Source organism: Balearica regulorum, chromosome 5, assembly GCF_011004875.1.
Source record: "Balearica regulorum gibbericeps isolate bBalReg1 chromosome 5, bBalReg1.pri, whole genome shotgun sequence".
NCBI lineage: Eukaryota > Metazoa > Chordata > Aves > Gruiformes > Gruidae > Balearica > Balearica regulorum.
In genome coordinates this window covers 6,283,162-6,299,217 of record NC_046188.1, presented here as the reverse complement: position 1 = coordinate 6,299,217, position 16,056 = coordinate 6,283,162, and the positions used below count along the sequence as shown (strand labels likewise).

General features: G+C 52.9%; 3 protein-coding genes across 3 annotated transcripts; all 3 read left to right on the top strand.

The window, feature by feature from the left end:
- Window positions 1-674: 674 nt before the first annotated feature.
- Window positions 675-1,748, top strand: LOC142601889 (inositol 1,4,5-trisphosphate receptor-interacting protein-like 1). Its single transcript, XM_075753041.1, has one exon. The coding sequence runs from the start codon at window positions 690-692 to the stop codon at window positions 1,746-1,748; it is 1,059 nt and encodes a 352-aa protein (XP_075609156.1). The 5' UTR covers window positions 675-689.
- A 2,034-nt stretch (window positions 1,749-3,782) lies between these two features.
- Window positions 3,783-4,856, top strand: LOC142601888 (inositol 1,4,5-trisphosphate receptor-interacting protein-like 1). Its single transcript, XM_075753040.1, has one exon. The coding sequence runs from the start codon at window positions 3,798-3,800 to the stop codon at window positions 4,854-4,856; it is 1,059 nt and encodes a 352-aa protein (XP_075609155.1). The 5' UTR covers window positions 3,783-3,797.
- A 3,953-nt stretch (window positions 4,857-8,809) lies between these two features.
- On the top strand, window positions 8,810-9,883 carry LOC142601887 (inositol 1,4,5-trisphosphate receptor-interacting protein-like 1). Its single transcript, XM_075753039.1, has one exon. The coding sequence runs from the start codon at window positions 8,825-8,827 to the stop codon at window positions 9,881-9,883; it is 1,059 nt and encodes a 352-aa protein (XP_075609154.1). The 5' UTR covers window positions 8,810-8,824.
- The last annotated feature ends 6,173 nt before the right edge of the window (window positions 9,884-16,056 follow it).

Below are 16,056 nucleotides of genomic sequence, written 5' to 3'. Positions count from 1 at the left end.
TCAATGATCTTAATGGTCTTTTCAGACCTAAATGATTCCATGATACTATGATTGATCTTTCAGGTTGCCCAGGGTGGTGTGGACTCAGTGCTCTTTGTGAGTCTCTTCCAAATCAGGATATTCTATGATTATGAGACTGTGATTGGCAGGCAGGTGATAATAAATCCAAACTATACCACCATGCAAGCTCCTGTGAAGAAAATGAACTCTAGGCAGGCCTTAACCACTACCCCAGGGAACCTGTGAGTCGCTGAGCCAGGGTGGGGCCTGAAGGGCGGGGTTGGCCAGTGGTCATGCCTGTGATGCGTTCCTGCACCTGTGACAGCACAGGGGACGCATCACAATGGGGGTGGTTATCAGGGGCGCCAGCAGGCAGCGCTGCCCAGTGCAGCCTGGGCCAGCAGTGAGTGCACACACACGGGGGGAGGCTGGGCTGGACGAGGGCCGGGGCAGAAACCCGGGCCCCCGGCGTGGGTGGGTTCTTGCCCTGCATCGAGGGACCAGCTGCTCGCGGGAGCGCCTTGGGCAAGGCACGGTGCCGCCACTGCCGGGGCTGGGCGCAGGCCTTGCTGCCTCCCAGCTGCCTCGCCCCCTCTCCTACCTGCCCCCAGCTCCCCTCCCTGCTTCCCATCTCCAGATCCCTCCCTCCCAGCGCCACTGAAGCCCTTCTCTCCCTCCTCCTGCAGGCCATGGCTGTCACAAAATTCTTCGCCCTGCTTGTGCAAAGCATCATCCAGTTCCCGCAGATGGTGGGTGATGAGCTGGATGAGGCGACGCGTGAGCGCATGGAGCAGCGTGCGGAGCTTCTGAGTCGGGAGATGACTCGGCTGCTGCGGGAGCTGGAGCAGAGGAGCCTGGAGCAGAGCATCATGGAGCAGAGGACTCGGGAGCAGAGCGGCGTGGCCTGGGGAGCCCTGCTCTTTGCTGCCTTGCAGTGCTGGCAGTTCTGGGCCATCGCTGGAGTGCTGGTCGTGCTGTTCGGGCTCTGCTGGTTGCTCAGGAAAAGAAGCCATCAGTCAGCCAGCAGCAGCAAGGAGTGCAGCTCCATAAACAGAGAGTGTAAGGAGGTGAAGGAAGAAGAAAACCTCTGTGTTTCATTGAATGTGGGACGATTTTTGAAAAATCCCTTCCAGGAGCATATGCAGGATCTGCCCTGCAGGTCCATATTCTTTCGGAACTTGGTGGACAAGCTTCTGTGTGTGTGCCAAACCTTGTCCAAGAAAGATTTTGTACCACGACTGCAGCCAACCATCACGCTGAGCAGACACATCGAAATCTGGAGTCCTCAAAAGGAGGATGCTGTCTTCCGCCTGCTGGTACCCCTGAAGCCCCCACGAGGGCATGCCTTCCACCTGGAGCTGAGCACTGCAGGGGAGCTACCAGCAAAGAACTCATTCCTCCGCGTGGAGCTGATTTGTAGCTGCATGAGGGAGCGGCTGGTGGGGGACATGCTGTGCTTCCTCCACCACCCTGAGGAGGAGCTGTGGAAAAATCAGAGTCCCAGCCTCCTAGGCACCCTCTGCACTGGCTCCTACCTAGATATAGAGAAAACTGCCCGTTGGTTCCAAGAACTGCTCACAAAAGCCTGCAAGGTTCTGCTTGTGTCCTCTAAATTCAGGCTAAGAGTGCTGCCCTGCAGGCGCTGCTGCATGCTCCTAATCACAAATGTCTTGGAGAGATCCTTCCTGATTGAGCTGATATTTGGAGTGCAGCAAGGCAACCTGGACAACTTCATGAGCATCGACTAGGCGGAGGCAGTTGTTACCAGCAGAATAGGAGCCTGGAGCAGAGGAGTCAAGAGCAGAGCGGCGTGGCCTGGGGAGGCCTGCTCTTCGCTGCCTTGCAGCCAGTGGAAGTTCTGGGCCGTCGCAGGAGTCCTGGTCCTGCTCTTTGGGCTCTGCTGGTGGCTCAGGACAAGGAGCCGTCAGCCAGCCACCGGCAGCAAGGAGGGCAGCTCTAGAAGGAAGGAGAAAGGAGTGTTGCACTGGACACGGACAGAATTTCGGACAAGCGCCTCCTGGTCCTGCCAGGAGAGCATCCATTCCCGCCAGGAGCTTTACTCTGCTCAAATATTCCAAGAAATGTCTTGTTCGAAAAAACACTGTGTCTGTGAGTGTCTGTGCATCACGGACTTTGTTGTGGAACGTGGGCAAAGGGTGCTGACTGCTCAGCTGCTGCAGAGTCAGGGAGCATTTTGCAGTGGGCTCTGCTTTCATGATTCACTGGGCTTTGCCTTCCCAGGTGTCCTCTGTTAATCCCAGCAGGCAGCTTGGCATCACACAGCTGCTCCATCACTTTTCCCCAGTGGGATGGAGGGGAGCATCTGAAGGCTACAAGTGGGAAAACTTGTGGGTTGAGAGAGGACAGTTTAGTAGGTGAAGCAAGAGCTACACGCCCAGGCAAAGCAAAATAAAGAATTCATTCACTGCTCCCTCTGCCTGCTGGTCACAAGTGGTGTTCCCCAGGGCTCAGTACTGGGGCCAGTTCTCTTTAACATTCTTATATTAAGAGAATATAGAACTATAGACTGGTCAGTCTCACCTCTGGTCCTGGCGAGATCGTGGAGCAGATCCTCCTGGAAAAGATGCTCAGGCACATGGAAAACAAGGAGGTGATGGGTCACAGCCAGCATGGCTTCACTAAGGGCAAATCGTGCCTAGCAAATTCGGTGGGCTTCTGTGATGGGGTTACAGCATTGGTGGACAAGGAAAGAGTGACAGACATCATCTACCTGGACTTATGCAAAGCCTTTGACGCTGTCCCGCATGGCATCCTTGTCTCTAAATTGGAGAGACATGGATTGGATGGATGGACCACTCAGTGGATGAGGAATTGGCTGGATGGTCGCACTCGAAGAGTCGTGGTCAACGGCTGAACGTCCAAGTGGAGATCAGTGAGGAGTGGTGTTCCTCAGGGGTCGGTAGTGGGACCGGCACTGTTCAACATCTTTGTCGGCGACATGGACAGTGGGATGGAGTGCACCCTCAGCAAGTTTGCCGACATCACCACGCTGTGTGGTGCGGTCGACACGCTGGAGGGAAGGGAAGCCATCCAGCGGGGACCTTGAGAGGCTTGAGAGGTGGGCCCGTGCGAACCGCATGAAGTTCAACAAGGCCAAGTGCAAGGTCCTGCACAGGTGTCGGCGCAATCCCAAGCACAGCTACAGGCTGGGCGGAGAATGGATTGAGAGCAGCTCTGAGGAGAAGGACTTGGGGCTGTTGATTGATGAAAAGTTCAACAGGAGCTGGCAGTGTGCGCTTGCAGCCCAGAAAGCCAACCGTATACCACCATGCAAGCTCCTGTGAAGAAAATGAACTCTAGGCAGGCCTTAACCACTACCCCAGGGAACCTGTGAGTCGCTGAGCCAGGGTGGGGCCGAAGGGCGGGGTTGGCCAGTGGTCATGCCTGTGATGCGTTCCTGCACCTGTGACAGCACAGGGGACGCATCACAATGGGGGTGGTTATCAGGGGCGCCAGCAGGCAGCGCTGCCCAGTGCAGCCTGGGCCAGCAGTGAGTGCACACACACGGGGGGAGGCTGGGCTGGACGAGGGCCGGGGCAGAAACCCGGGCCCCCGGCGTGGGTGGGTTCTTGCCCTGCATCGAGGGACCAGCTGCTCGCGGGAGCGCCTTGGGCAAGGCACAGTGCCGCCACTGCCGGGGCTGGGCGCAGGCCTTGCTGCCTCCCAGCTGCCTCGCCCCCTCTCCTACCTGCCCCCAGCTCCCGTCCCTGCTTCCCATCTCCAGATCCCTCCCTCCCAGCGCCACTGAAGCCCTTCTCTCCCTCCTCCTGCAGGCCATGGCTGTCACAAAATTCTTCGCCCTGCTTGTGCAAAGCATCATCCAGTTCCCGCAGATGGTGGGTGATGAGCTGGATGAGGCGACGCGTGAGCGCATGGAGCAGCGTGCGGAGCTTCTGAGTCGGGAGATGACTCGGCTGCTGCGGGAGCTGGAGCAGAGGAGCCTGGAGCAGAGCATCATGGAGCAGAGGACTCAGGAGCAGAGCGGCGTGGCCTGGGGAGCCCTGCTCTTTGCTGCCTTGCAGTGCTGGCAGTTCTGGGCCATCGCTGGAGTGCTGGTCGTGCTGTTCGGGCTCTGCTGGTTGCTCAGGAAAAGAAGCCATCAGTCAGCCAGCAGCAGCAAGGAGTGCAGCTCCATAAACAGAGAGTGTAAGGAGGTGAAGGAAGAAGAAAACCTCTGTGTTTCATTGAATGTGGGACGATTTTTGAAAAATCCCTTCCAGGAGCATATGCAGGATCTGCCCTGCAGGTCCATATTCTTTCGGAACTTGGTGGACAAGCTTCTGTGTGTGTGCCAAACCTTGTCCAAGAAAGATTTTGTACCACGACTGCAGCCAACCATCACGCTGAGCAGACACATCGAAATCTGGAGTCCTCAAAAGGAGGATGCTGTCTTCCGCCTGCTGGTACCCCTGAAGCCCCCACGAGGGCATGCCTTCCACCTGGAGCTGAGCACTGCAGGGGAGCTACCAGCAAAGAACTCATTCCTCCGCGTGGAGCTGATTTGTAGCTGCATGAGGGAGCGGCTGGTGGGGGACATGCTGTGCTTCCTCCACCACCCTGAGGAGGAGCTGTGGAAAAATCAGAGTCCCAGCCTCCTAGGCACCCTCTGCACTGGCTCCTACCTAGATATAGAGAAAACTGCCCGTTGGTTCCAAGAACTGCTCACAAAAGCCTGCAAGGTTCTGCTTGTGTCCTCTAAATTCAGGCTAAGAGTGCTGCCCTGCAGGCGCTGCTGCATGCTCCTAATCACAAATGTCTTGGAGAGATCCTTCCTGATTGAGCTGATATTTGGAGTGCAGCAAGGCAACCTGGACAACTTCATGAGCATCGACTAGGCGGAGGCAGTTGTTACCAGCAGAATAGGAGCCTGGAGCAGAGGAGTCAAGAGCAGAGCGGCGTGGCCTGGGGAGGCCTGCTCTTCGCTGCCTTGCAGCCATGGAAGTTCTGGGCCGTCGCAGGAGTCCTGGTCCTGCTCTTTGGGCTCTGCTGGTGGCTCAGGACAAGGAGCCGTCAGCCAGCCACCGGCAGCAAGGAGGGCAGCTCTAGAAGGAAGGAGAAAGGAGTGTTGCACTGGACACGGACAGAATTTCGGACAAGCGCCTCCTGGTCCTGCCAGGAGAGCATCCATTCCCGCCAGGAGCTTTACTCTGCTCAAATATTCCAAGAAATGTCTTGTTCGAAAAAACACTGTGTCTGTGAGTGTCTGTGCATCACGGACTTTGTTGTGGAACGTGGGCAAAGGGTGCTGACTGCTCAGCTGCTGCAGAGTCAGGGAGCATTTTGCAGTGGGCTCTGCTTTCATGATTCACTGGGCTTTGCCTTCCCAGGTGTCCTCTGTTAATCCCAGCAGGCAGCTTGGCATCACACAGCTGCTCCATCACTTTTCCCCAGTGGGATGGAGGGGAGCATCTGAAGGCTACAAGTGGGAAAACTTGTGGGTTGAGAGAGGACAGTTTAGTAGGTGAAGCAAGAGCTACACGCCCAGGCAAAGCAAAATAAAGAATTCATTCACTGCTCCCTCTGCCTGCTGGTCACAAGTGGTGTTCCCCAGGGCTCAGTACTGGGGCCAGTTCTCTTTAACATTCTTATATTAAGAGAATATAGAACTATAGACTGGTCAGTCTCACCTCTGGTCCTGGCGAGATCGTGGAGCAGATCCTCCTGGAAAAGATGCTCAGGCACATGGAAAACAAGGAGGTGATGGGTCACAGCCAACATGGCTTCACTAAGGGCAAATCGTGCCTAGCAAATTCGGTGGGCTTCTGTGATGGGGTTACAGCATTGGTGGACAAGGAAAGAGTGACAGACATCATCTACCTGGACTTATGCAAAGCCTTTGACGCTGTCCCGCATGGCATCCTTGTCTCTAAATTGGAGAGACATGGATTGGATGGATGGACCACTCAGTGGATGAGGAATTGGCTGGATGGTCGCACTCGAAGAGTCGTGGTCAACGGCTGAACGTCCAAGTGGAGATCAGTGAGGAGTGGTGTTCCTCAGGGGTCGGTAGTGGGACCGGCACTGTTCAACATCTTTGTCGGCGACATGGACAGTGGGATGGAGTGCACCCTCAGCAAGTTTGCCGACATCACCACGCTGTGTGGTGCGGTCGACACGCTGGAGGGAAGGGAAGCCATCCAGCGGGGACCTTGAGAGGCTTGAGAGGTGGGCCCGTGCGAACCGCATGAAGTTCAACAAGGCCAAGTGCAAGGTCCTGCACAGGTGTCGGCGCAATCCCAAGCACAACTACAGGCTGGGCGGAGAATGGATTGAGAGCAGCTCTGAGGAGAAGGACTTGGGGCTGTTGATTGATGAAAAGTTCAACAGGAGCTGGCAGTGTGCGCTTGCAGCCCAGAAAGCCAACCATATCCTGGGCTGCATCAAAACCAGCGTGGCCAGTAGGCCATTGAGGTGATCCTGCCCCTCTACTCCATTCTTGTGAGACCCCACTTGGAGTACTGCCTCACGCTCTGGGGTCCCCAGTACAAGACAGACATTGAAGTGTTGGGGCGAGTCCAGAGTAGCGCCACGATGTTGATCAGGGGCTGGAGCACTTCTCCTATGAGGACAGGCTGAGAGAGTTGGGGTGGTTCAGCCTGGAGAAGAGAAGGCTCTGGGGATACCAAATTGTGGCTTTCCAGGACCTAAAAGGGGCCTACAGGAAAGATGGAGAGGGACTGTTCATCAGGGAGTGTAGTGACAGGGCAAGGGCTAATGGGTTTAAACTAAAAGAGGGTAGTTTTAGATTAGATAGAAGGAAGACATTCTTTACTGGAAGGGTGGTGAGGCATTGGAGCAGGTGTTGCCCAGAGAGGTTGTGGAGGCCCCATCCCTGGAAGTGTTCGAGGCCAGGTTGGATGGGGCTTTGGGCAACCTGGTCTAGTGGAGGGTGTCCCTGCCCATGGCAGCGGGGTTGGAACTAGATGATCTTTGAGGTCCCTTCCAACCCAAACCATTCTCTGATTCTCCGATTCTGTGATTCTATGATTCTATGATCGATGATCTGGATGAGGGGATCGAGTGCACGCTCCCTAAGTTTTCAGATGACACCAGGCTGGGCTTGAGGGTAGAAAGGCTCTACAGAGGGATCTGGACAGGCTGGACTGAGGATGGGCCGAGGCCAGCTGTATGAGGCTCAGCAAGGCTCAGTGCTGGGTTCTGCACTTGGCTCACAACAACCCCATGCAACATGCTACAGGCTTGGGGAAGAGTGGCTGGAAAGCTGCCCGGCGGAAAAGGACTTGGGGTCATTGGTTGATGGTGCGGTGTGAGCACCTCCACCTCAGCCAAGAAGTCCACCTAGGAGACCCTTCAACCAAAGGGAGCCATATGTGACCACAACCAATACAGGACCACAGTTCAGATCTGACCCAGGTTATAAATGGGGCCCTCAACAGAGACCCCCTTTGAGTGGTTGTCCTTGGAGCAGTGGGTGCGTGTCCCAAAGCCCTTCCTTTGAATCATGACGCCATTTAAAGTAACTTCCTGAGACTGGGTGTCCTCCCCTTCTAGGTGAGTGCTATGCACGTTTTGTGTCATCATTCTAAGCTTAGATTCAGTCACAGACCGTATAGTGTTAGTTCCCAGCTGACACCTGAACCGGTAAATATGATGTGTCGGCTGAAATATTTGTAATAGAAGATCCCTCCCCACCTCGAATACTGTGTTCAGTTTTGGGCCCCTCACTACAAGGAAGACACTGAGGTGCTGGAGTGTGTCCAAACAAGGGCAACAAAGGTGGTGAAGGGTCTAGAGAACAAGTCTCACGAAGAGCGGCTGAGGGAACTGGGGTTGTTTTGCCTGGAGAACAGGAGGCTGAGGCCTCTACACTCTCTACAACTACCTGAAAGGAGGTGGTGGCGAGGTGGGTGTTGGTCTCTTTTGCCAAGTAACAAGTGATAGGAAGAGACGAAACGGCCTCAAATTGCACCAGGGGAGGTTTAGATTGGATATTGGGGGAAATTTCTTCACTGGAAGGGTTATCAAACATCAGAACGGGCTGCCCAAGGAAGTGGTTGAGGAACCATGCCTGGAGGTATTTAAAAAATGTATAGATGTGGCGCTTAGGGATATGGTTTAGTGGTGGACTTGGCAGTGCAAGGTTTGCAGTTGGACTCAATGATCTTAATGGTCTTTTCAGACCTAAATGATTCCATGATACTATGATTGATCTTTCAGGTTGCCCAGGGTGGTGTGGACTCAGTGCTCTTTGTGAGTCTCTTCCAAATCAGGATATTCTATGATTATGAGACTGTGATTGGCAGGCAGGTGATAATAAATCCAAACTATACCACCATGCAAGCTCCTGTGAAGAAAATGAACTCTAGGCAGGCCTTAACCACTACCCCAGGGAACCTGTGAGTCGCTGAGCCAGGGTGGGGCCGAAGGGCGGGGTTGGCCAGTGGTCATGCCTGTGATGCGTTCCTGCACCTGTGACAGCACAGGGGACGCATCACAATGGGGGTGGTTATCAGGGGCGCCAGCAGGCAGCGCTGCCCAGTGCAGCCTGGGCCAGCAGTGAGTGCACACACACGGGGGGAGGCTGGGCTGGACGAGGGCCGGGGCAGAAACCCGGGCCCCCGGCGTGGGTGGGTTCTTGCCCTGCATCGAGGGACCAGCTGCTCGCGGGAGCGCCTTGGGCAAGGCACGGTGCCGCCACTGCCGGGGCTGGGCGCAGGCCTTGCTGCCTCCCAGCTGCCTCGCCCCCTCTCCTACCTGCCCCCAGCTCCCCTCCCTGCTTCCCATCTCCAGATCCCTCCCTCCCAGCGCCACTGAAGCCCTTCTCTCCCTCCTCCTGCAGGCCATGGCTGTCACAAAATTCTTCGCCCTGCTTGTGCAAAGCATCATCCAGTTCCCGCAGATGGTGGGTGATGAGCTGGATGAGGCGACGCGTGAGCGCATGGAGCAGCGTGCGGAGCTTCTGAGTCGGGAGATGACTCGGCTGCTGCGGGAGCTGGAGCAGAGGAGCCTGGAGCAGAGCATCATGGAGCAGAGGACTCAGGAGCAGAGCGGCGTGGCCTGGGGAGCCCTGCTCTTTGCTGCCTTGCAGTGCTGGCAGTTCTGGGCCATCGCTGGAGTGCTGGTCGTGCTGTTCGGGCTCTGCTGGTTGCTCAGGAAAAGAAGCCATCAGTCAGCCAGCAGCAGCAAGGAGTGCAGCTCCATAAACAGAGAGTGTAAGGAGGTGAAGGAAGAAGAAAACCTCTGTGTTTCATTGAATGTGGGACGATTTTTGAAAAATCCCTTCCAGGAGCATATGCAGGATCTGCCCTGCAGGTCCATATTCTTTCGGAACTTGGTGGACAAGCTTCTGTGTGTGTGCCAAACCTTGTCCAAGAAAGATTTTGTACCACGACTGCAGCCAACCATCACGCTGAGCAGACACATCGAAATCTGGAGTCCTCAAAAGGAGGATGCTGTCTTCCGCCTGCTGGTACCCCTGAAGCCCCCACGAGGGCATGCCTTCCACCTGGAGCTGAGCACTGCAGGGGAGCTACCAGCAAAGAACTCATTCCTCCGCGTGGAGCTGATTTGTAGCTGCATGAGGGAGCGGCTGGTGGGGGACATGCTGTGCTTCCTCCACCACCCTGAGGAGGAGCTGTGGAAAAATCAGAGTCCCAGCCTCCTAGGCACCCTCTGCACTGGCTCCTACCTAGATATAGAGAAAACTGCCCGTTGGTTCCAAGAACTGCTCACAAAAGCCTGCAAGGTTCTGCTTGTGTCCTCTAAATTCAGGCTAAGAGTGCTGCCCTGCAGGCGCTGCTGCATGCTCCTAATCACAAATGTCTTGGAGAGATCCTTCCTGATTGAGCTGATATTTGGAGTGCAGCAAGGCAACCTGGACAACTTCATGAGCATCGACTAGGCGGAGGCAGTTGTTACCAGCAGAATAGGAGCCTGGAGCAGAGGAGTCAAGAGCAGAGCGGCGTGGCCTGGGGAGGCCTGCTCTTCGCTGCCTTGCAGCCGTGGAAGTTCTGGGCCGTCGCAGGAGTCCTGGTCCTGCTCTTTGGGCTCTGCTGGTGGCTCAGGACAAGGAGCCGTCAGCCAGCCACCGGCAGCAAGGAGGGCAGCTCTAGAAGGAAGGAGAAAGGAGTGTTGCACTGGACACGGACAGAATTTCGGACAAGCGCCTCCTGGTCCTGCCAGGAGAGCATCCATTCCCGCCAGGAGCTTTACTCTGCTCAAATATTCCAAGAAATGTCTTGTTCGAAAAAACACTGTGTCTGTGAGTGTCTGTGCATCGTTTTGTTGTGGAACGTGGGCAAAGGGTGCTGACTGCTCAGCTGCTGCAGAGTTGGGGAGCGTTTTGCAGAAGAGCTGATGAAGTGGGCTCTGGTTTCACTGATTCTTTAACTGAGGCTCCCCCGCCTGTCCGTGCTCCTGTGTTGGGCAAATTAGACTAACTGATGGCCCTCCACAGCTCTGCATGTTTCTTATACGCCATAGGGAGGCTGAAGTGGGTGCCTGCGGAGCTCGAGGCAATCCAAGCCCAGGGAGCCCGAGGGCATTGCGCTTGGTGACCTCAGTGAGGCAGATATCAGGCTTTCTGAGAAGGGAGCCCTTTGCACAGGGGACAAGTACCATGAGTGCAGAGCAGAGATTCCCCTGCATGCTGTGGTGAAGACCATGGGGAGGCAGGTTGTCCCCCTGCAGCCCATGGAGGTCTACACTGGAGCAGTGACCCGTGGTCCTGAGAAGAGGAGCCCACGCTGGAGCAGGTTTTCTGGCAGGACTTGTGACCCGATGGGGAAACCACGCAGGAGCAGTCTGTTCCTGAAGGACTGTACCCCATGGAAGGGACCCATGCTGGAGCTTCATTTAATTTCTCATTATCCTAATCTGATTTGATTTGTAGTAAATTAAATTAATTTCCCCACATCAAGAGTTTTTTTGCCTGTGACAGTGACTGCAGTGGAGCTTGGATTAGAGGACCAAGTTGCAGATGAGGCAGGAGCGAAGTGGTTTTGCCTGAAGAACCCTGCTCTTTGCTGCCTTGTAGCACTGGCAGTTCTAGGCCATCGCTGGAGTCCTGGTCCTGCTCTTCGGCCTGCCTGATGGCAGCTTTGTGACAGAAGATGTGCACTCGTACCTATACTTTGGACACCTCCTGTGTAAATTCAATGGTGGTATGTGGGCAAAGATTTGCAAGATCTTCGTTAATTGTCATATCAAAAGAACTGCCTAACTGTATATTTCCAAGTGCTAGAGAAGCCCAGGCTTCCTCCAGTTTTCATTTTGAAGGTGTAGAACACGGACAGTTCTTCCATGATGCGCAAAGCTACCAGAACCTCTCTTGCCTTATGATGGATCTGTGGAAAAATAAGTTAAAATTGAGTTTTTTTACAACAGTGGTTTTCACTCTATGGCTTGACCTTTCTCCAAAAATTTTGTTTCACTGCAAAATGGCCGCTATAACACTGCCTGTACCGTGCATCTTTGCTGGTTCAAAGAGGTAAAGTACATTACAGTCTTGGTATATGAAGGCAAGAAGAGAAACACGTTATTTGAGTAAGATATCCTATGTGATTTTTTTCATTTGAATACATCCATGATATTCTTATTCAGTGCTTTGTGTCCCTCCAGCTTCAAAGAGCAAGCTCTGAGCTTCAGTTAATGAGTTAGCCAATCTCTCCTCTTGAACCTGTTGCTCATTTATTGGGGCTTTTTCTCCCTCTTGTGTACCTTTGAGCTTTTGAACCAATGAAAATGCCTACCTTGCAGGTTCATCTTGCCAAGTTCCCTTGATCAAGGATGAGGTTGAGAATCTGGGGGATGAAGCACTGGTTGAGAATATGAAGACGATGCAATCTGCTTAGCCCTCTGCATCTGAACAGATTGTTACCACAAAGTCAGTCTTGCCAGTGACCCAGGCCAAAGCACTTTCATCACATTAACTGGTTCTCATTCCAAGAGGCTCCAGGTTTTCCGGCTCTTTGGCAATTTCTTGTCACTTCCCCAGAGCTGCTTACCCTCCTGCACACTCTTCTCAGAGAGGCATATCCTGGGCTGAATTTTCTCTTTTTTGTATTCTGTAAAAATCCTGAGCCACTGACAACTCTGGTCACAGCACCATTATTAGAAACCTTTCTTGACCAATCTGTTTTCTGACTCCCAGAAGATAATTGGCACGGATAGCCTGATGCTGTAGGATGTTTGTCCCAGTTGTGTTCAGGCACAAGTGAACCCCCACTGTACAGCCCCTGGGTCCCAGCAATGCCCCAGGCAGTATCTGTCACTTGACCAAGAGCATGCTGCAGGAGCTGCCTGGCAGCACTGGCAGCTTACTGCCAATTATATTCTTTCACTGAGTCCCTTGGATGTTATGCTACAGAGACATGATTCCTCTCAAGGGAATTACTACAGCCCAGGGCTAGTTCCCGGGAGTCCCAAGATGCCAAGGATGGAGGTCTGTCAGGAGAAGAAGACTGCATAAGAAGCAAGGTCGTTGCCTGGTTTTCTGTGCAACTGTGAGGACCTTTAAATGCCAAGATTCTGTAGGCATGAGGGATGCTCATGTTGCAATTGTAAGAAAAGCTCACAATGAAAGAAGTGCTTCAAACAGTACATAGATGTGTCCATGCCTGACACCATTCACTGAGTAATAGCCAGATCGCAGTTGCATGTGAGCCTGCAGTCCATGCCAGTGGCCCTGAGTAAGCATGCCAAGAGGTGTGCCTAGGTGCAGGTACCTAGGTGGTGAAGGACAGCACAGTGTCTAGTCAGAATCCCATAGGTTATACTGTCCCTGTCTGTTTACAGAAGCTGCTCTGGGGGCAGTTGGTTTCAAGAGGTGGGTGCCCTGGCTTGGCAACAGGCTGATGTCGCAGCTCTGTTGACAGGTAGCAGGATGACATTGATACGCTGCACAACACAACAACTGTCCAGCACCTCATATCTCCACGAAGGAAGGCTGAGGGAGATCTAATTGCTGTCTTCCACTACCCAGAGCCTGTCTTTTCTCAAAGGCACACAGTGAAAAAAATGTATGGTGATGGTCACACATTGCACTAAGGGAAGTATGTCATGAGAGCAGATAAGCCCTGGAAGAGGTAGCCAGAGAGGGTGGGGAATCTCCTTCTTCGGCAACATTCAAAGTTCAGCTGGACAAGACCCCAAGTAACATGTCCTGACTTTGATGTTAGTCCTGCTTTGAGTAGGGGACTAGACTAAAGATCTCCAGAGGTCTCTCCCAACTCAAATTCTCTATGTTACTTTGATTTTGACAGTAAGGATCAAATGGCGTTGGTGACCTTGTTGTGCAGGTGTTTCCATTGCTCTGGAGGCCTTCAGGTGGAGCTACCCATAACAAAAGCATTGTCCAAAGATCGTTGGAGTGGACACTGCTGGTGGTGGGGGGAGTCTTTTCTTTGATGATAACAGCATAGATGAGCTTGTACAAAACTGCATTAATTGAATCCCTAATGTATATGATGAACAAAGAAAGAGCCGGCACAGATCCCCAAATGAGCAGTTAGTGATGGCAGATATATATCACTGAGCAAATGGAGATGCTCTTTACAGTTGATAACACTGTGACCAGGAATCACCCAGCACTTGGGCAGTTTTCCATGCTGAGTTGCCTGGCACAGCAGCCCTTACCTCCTGCATACTGGAGCTCTTATGTCAGTATCAGCCAGCTAGCAAAGGCAAGTGACCAGCTTCAGCATTTTCTTCACTCATGGAAATCAGCCCATTTCCTTGACAGTTGATAGTTATCTGCAAGCTTTGCAGATCTTAAATAACAAACCAGGAAGTCTGAGGATCTCTGCTGAAGAAAGCTTTAGCATAAGTGTTTAATAGCCTGGCATAAGATCACAGCATAAAAACAAAATGACCCATGTTAGAAGACTGAATATTCTGACCACAGGTATGAGTAACAGATATTTATAGGACAATTGTAAGAAAGTGTAAAAATGAGAGTCATCTAATGGTTTTAGCCCTGAACACAACAGGAAGTACAACCACAATTGCATGGTAAGGCACTTCCATGGCAACTGATAACATTTTCCACTAAGCTGGAATTAATTTCAGGCTATAATCTGCCTAAGGACACAGAATGCATAAGGATGCAGCAAGATAGCTAATGTCATATGTAGAAAAGGGAAATGGCTGAACTGTGGGTATGATGGGAGTGGGAAGGAGCAAGAGCAAGGACTTGGCGTAAGAAAACCTTGTCCCAGCACATCATGTCATGGGCAGGAAATGCTCCCTGCCCTCCATTACCACTGGATCTCCCTACGTGGGTTTCCCTGCAATGGACTGGGTAAACAATGCAAGTGCGAGAATTCTGCATCGCTTCTCTCTCCCTGGTCCCATAACTGCGTCATCGGTCTGTACTAGCTTAGGAACAAAAAGTATTAATTAACTGCCTTAGCAGACATTCTGCCTCCATGACTGCCAGGGCCCTGACCAGCCCCCAGGGCTTCCCTCTACCCTGTCCATGACCCAGGATCCCCCTCCAGCCCAAGCCAGGGCTGTCAGTCCCTGTCCCAGTGACACTGCAGGTTGTTAGTTTCCCGCTTCCCCCAGACTTGCTCGGCCAGGCCATGGGCCCACCAGTGGGCCAACATCCCAGCCCATCCTCAGCCTCGCCCTGTCCCCACAGCTATGTCTGGCCATCCCTGGACATGACTCTGAGCTGCAAATTGACTTCCTGGCTTGAACTCATCCTGCCTTGTCACCATGAACCTGCCTGATGATCTGCAGGCGTGACTGATGGAACCTGCCAAGGGTCCCCAGGCCTGCCCTGCTCCCTGGATGGGGAGAGTGGGACAGGCCTCTGTGTTAGCACACTCAGCTCCCACTTCCTCAGGCCCTGAGGAAGCTGTGGTCCTCACTGCACCCTGGCAGAAGTTTCCGCAGCACCATGATACCTAGGTTTTGCTGGAAGTCCTCGCCAGGAAACTACACCCCAACTCACCCATGGCCTCCTGCACTGCTATGGATCCTGTTGTTGCTGTAACTGAAAGCTACAGATTAAGTGGCAGTGGGGCAGTCCCAAAGGAATGTTGAACTGGGCCAATAGAAGCCCTCCCATCAATTTATGAGTTGCAGAGAAGTGTAACTGCTTGATAGTTGGATCTGTTGGTTTCCCACAACTGAAAACTACGGTGGTGAGGCCTTATGTCAGCTTCTTCAGCTCCTTCTTGAGGAATGACTGGCATTGACTAGTTCTGACAGTCCAGCTGGTCCAAGGTCTTGGGGAATATGAGAGAAGAGCTGCCCTCACCAGCAATTTATTTTAACTAGTATCTAGGAGGGTTGTATAAACTTGCATCTAGGCAGGGTCTATTCATGATCTCCCAGTACACAGAGATAATGGTGGCTGGTTCACTAGATAGACTGTCCCCATTTACCTTCCCAGCTATCTAGACAGTTAATTACTCTGGTTAGGAAGCAGGTGTGAGGTGCTAGCATTAGCCTTTGGATGAGAATGTTGTACGTACAGCAGCTCCCAGCACTTAGGAAGTGCTCAGTTTTCAGACTGACGTAAGTGGTGTCAGGCTAGCCCAGTGTCCAGACCTCTGCAGTGGAAAGGAGTCAATGATGGTGCTTTGGCTCAGCCCAGATCCCCCTTCTCTCAATGACTCTCACTCAGTAGCTACAACAAGTGGCACAGCTCCAGCAGCCTCCACCAAGAGCATGTTTTGCAGTTTTTAATCTAGGCAAAGTAAGGAATTGAGTACAGTCACGGCTAACAGAAATTATTCTCACGTTTATGAGGAATGGCTTCAAGTGGAGCACTCCACTGAGTGAATATGGGTTCTCACTTCCTTTCTTCCCCAAAGCAACTTATCTGTGAAGATCCCAGTAGTGACTAGATACTGTGCTTTCTCTCCCTCTTTCCCTCTGCAAGCATCAACCCAAGTATGAACAAGATGCTGTGTGATGGGAGACTCCTCTCATGTCAGAACAATTGGTAGTGGTTATTAAAGATTCGCAGGCAGGTATGAAGAAACAGACTGCAAAAAGATGATGTGTATTTTCTAATCCAGAGCTAGAGAAAACCAAAGTTCACCAGTCTTCTGAATGCTTCCT

Coding starts and splice junctions, on each gene's coding strand:
- LOC142601889 (XM_075753041.1), top strand. CDS start 690: ATGGCTGTCACAAAATTCTTCGCCCTGCTTGTGCAAAGCATCATCCAG.
- LOC142601887 (XM_075753039.1), top strand. CDS start 8,825: ATGGCTGTCACAAAATTCTTCGCCCTGCTTGTGCAAAGCATCATCCAG.
- LOC142601888 (XM_075753040.1), top strand. CDS start 3,798: ATGGCTGTCACAAAATTCTTCGCCCTGCTTGTGCAAAGCATCATCCAG.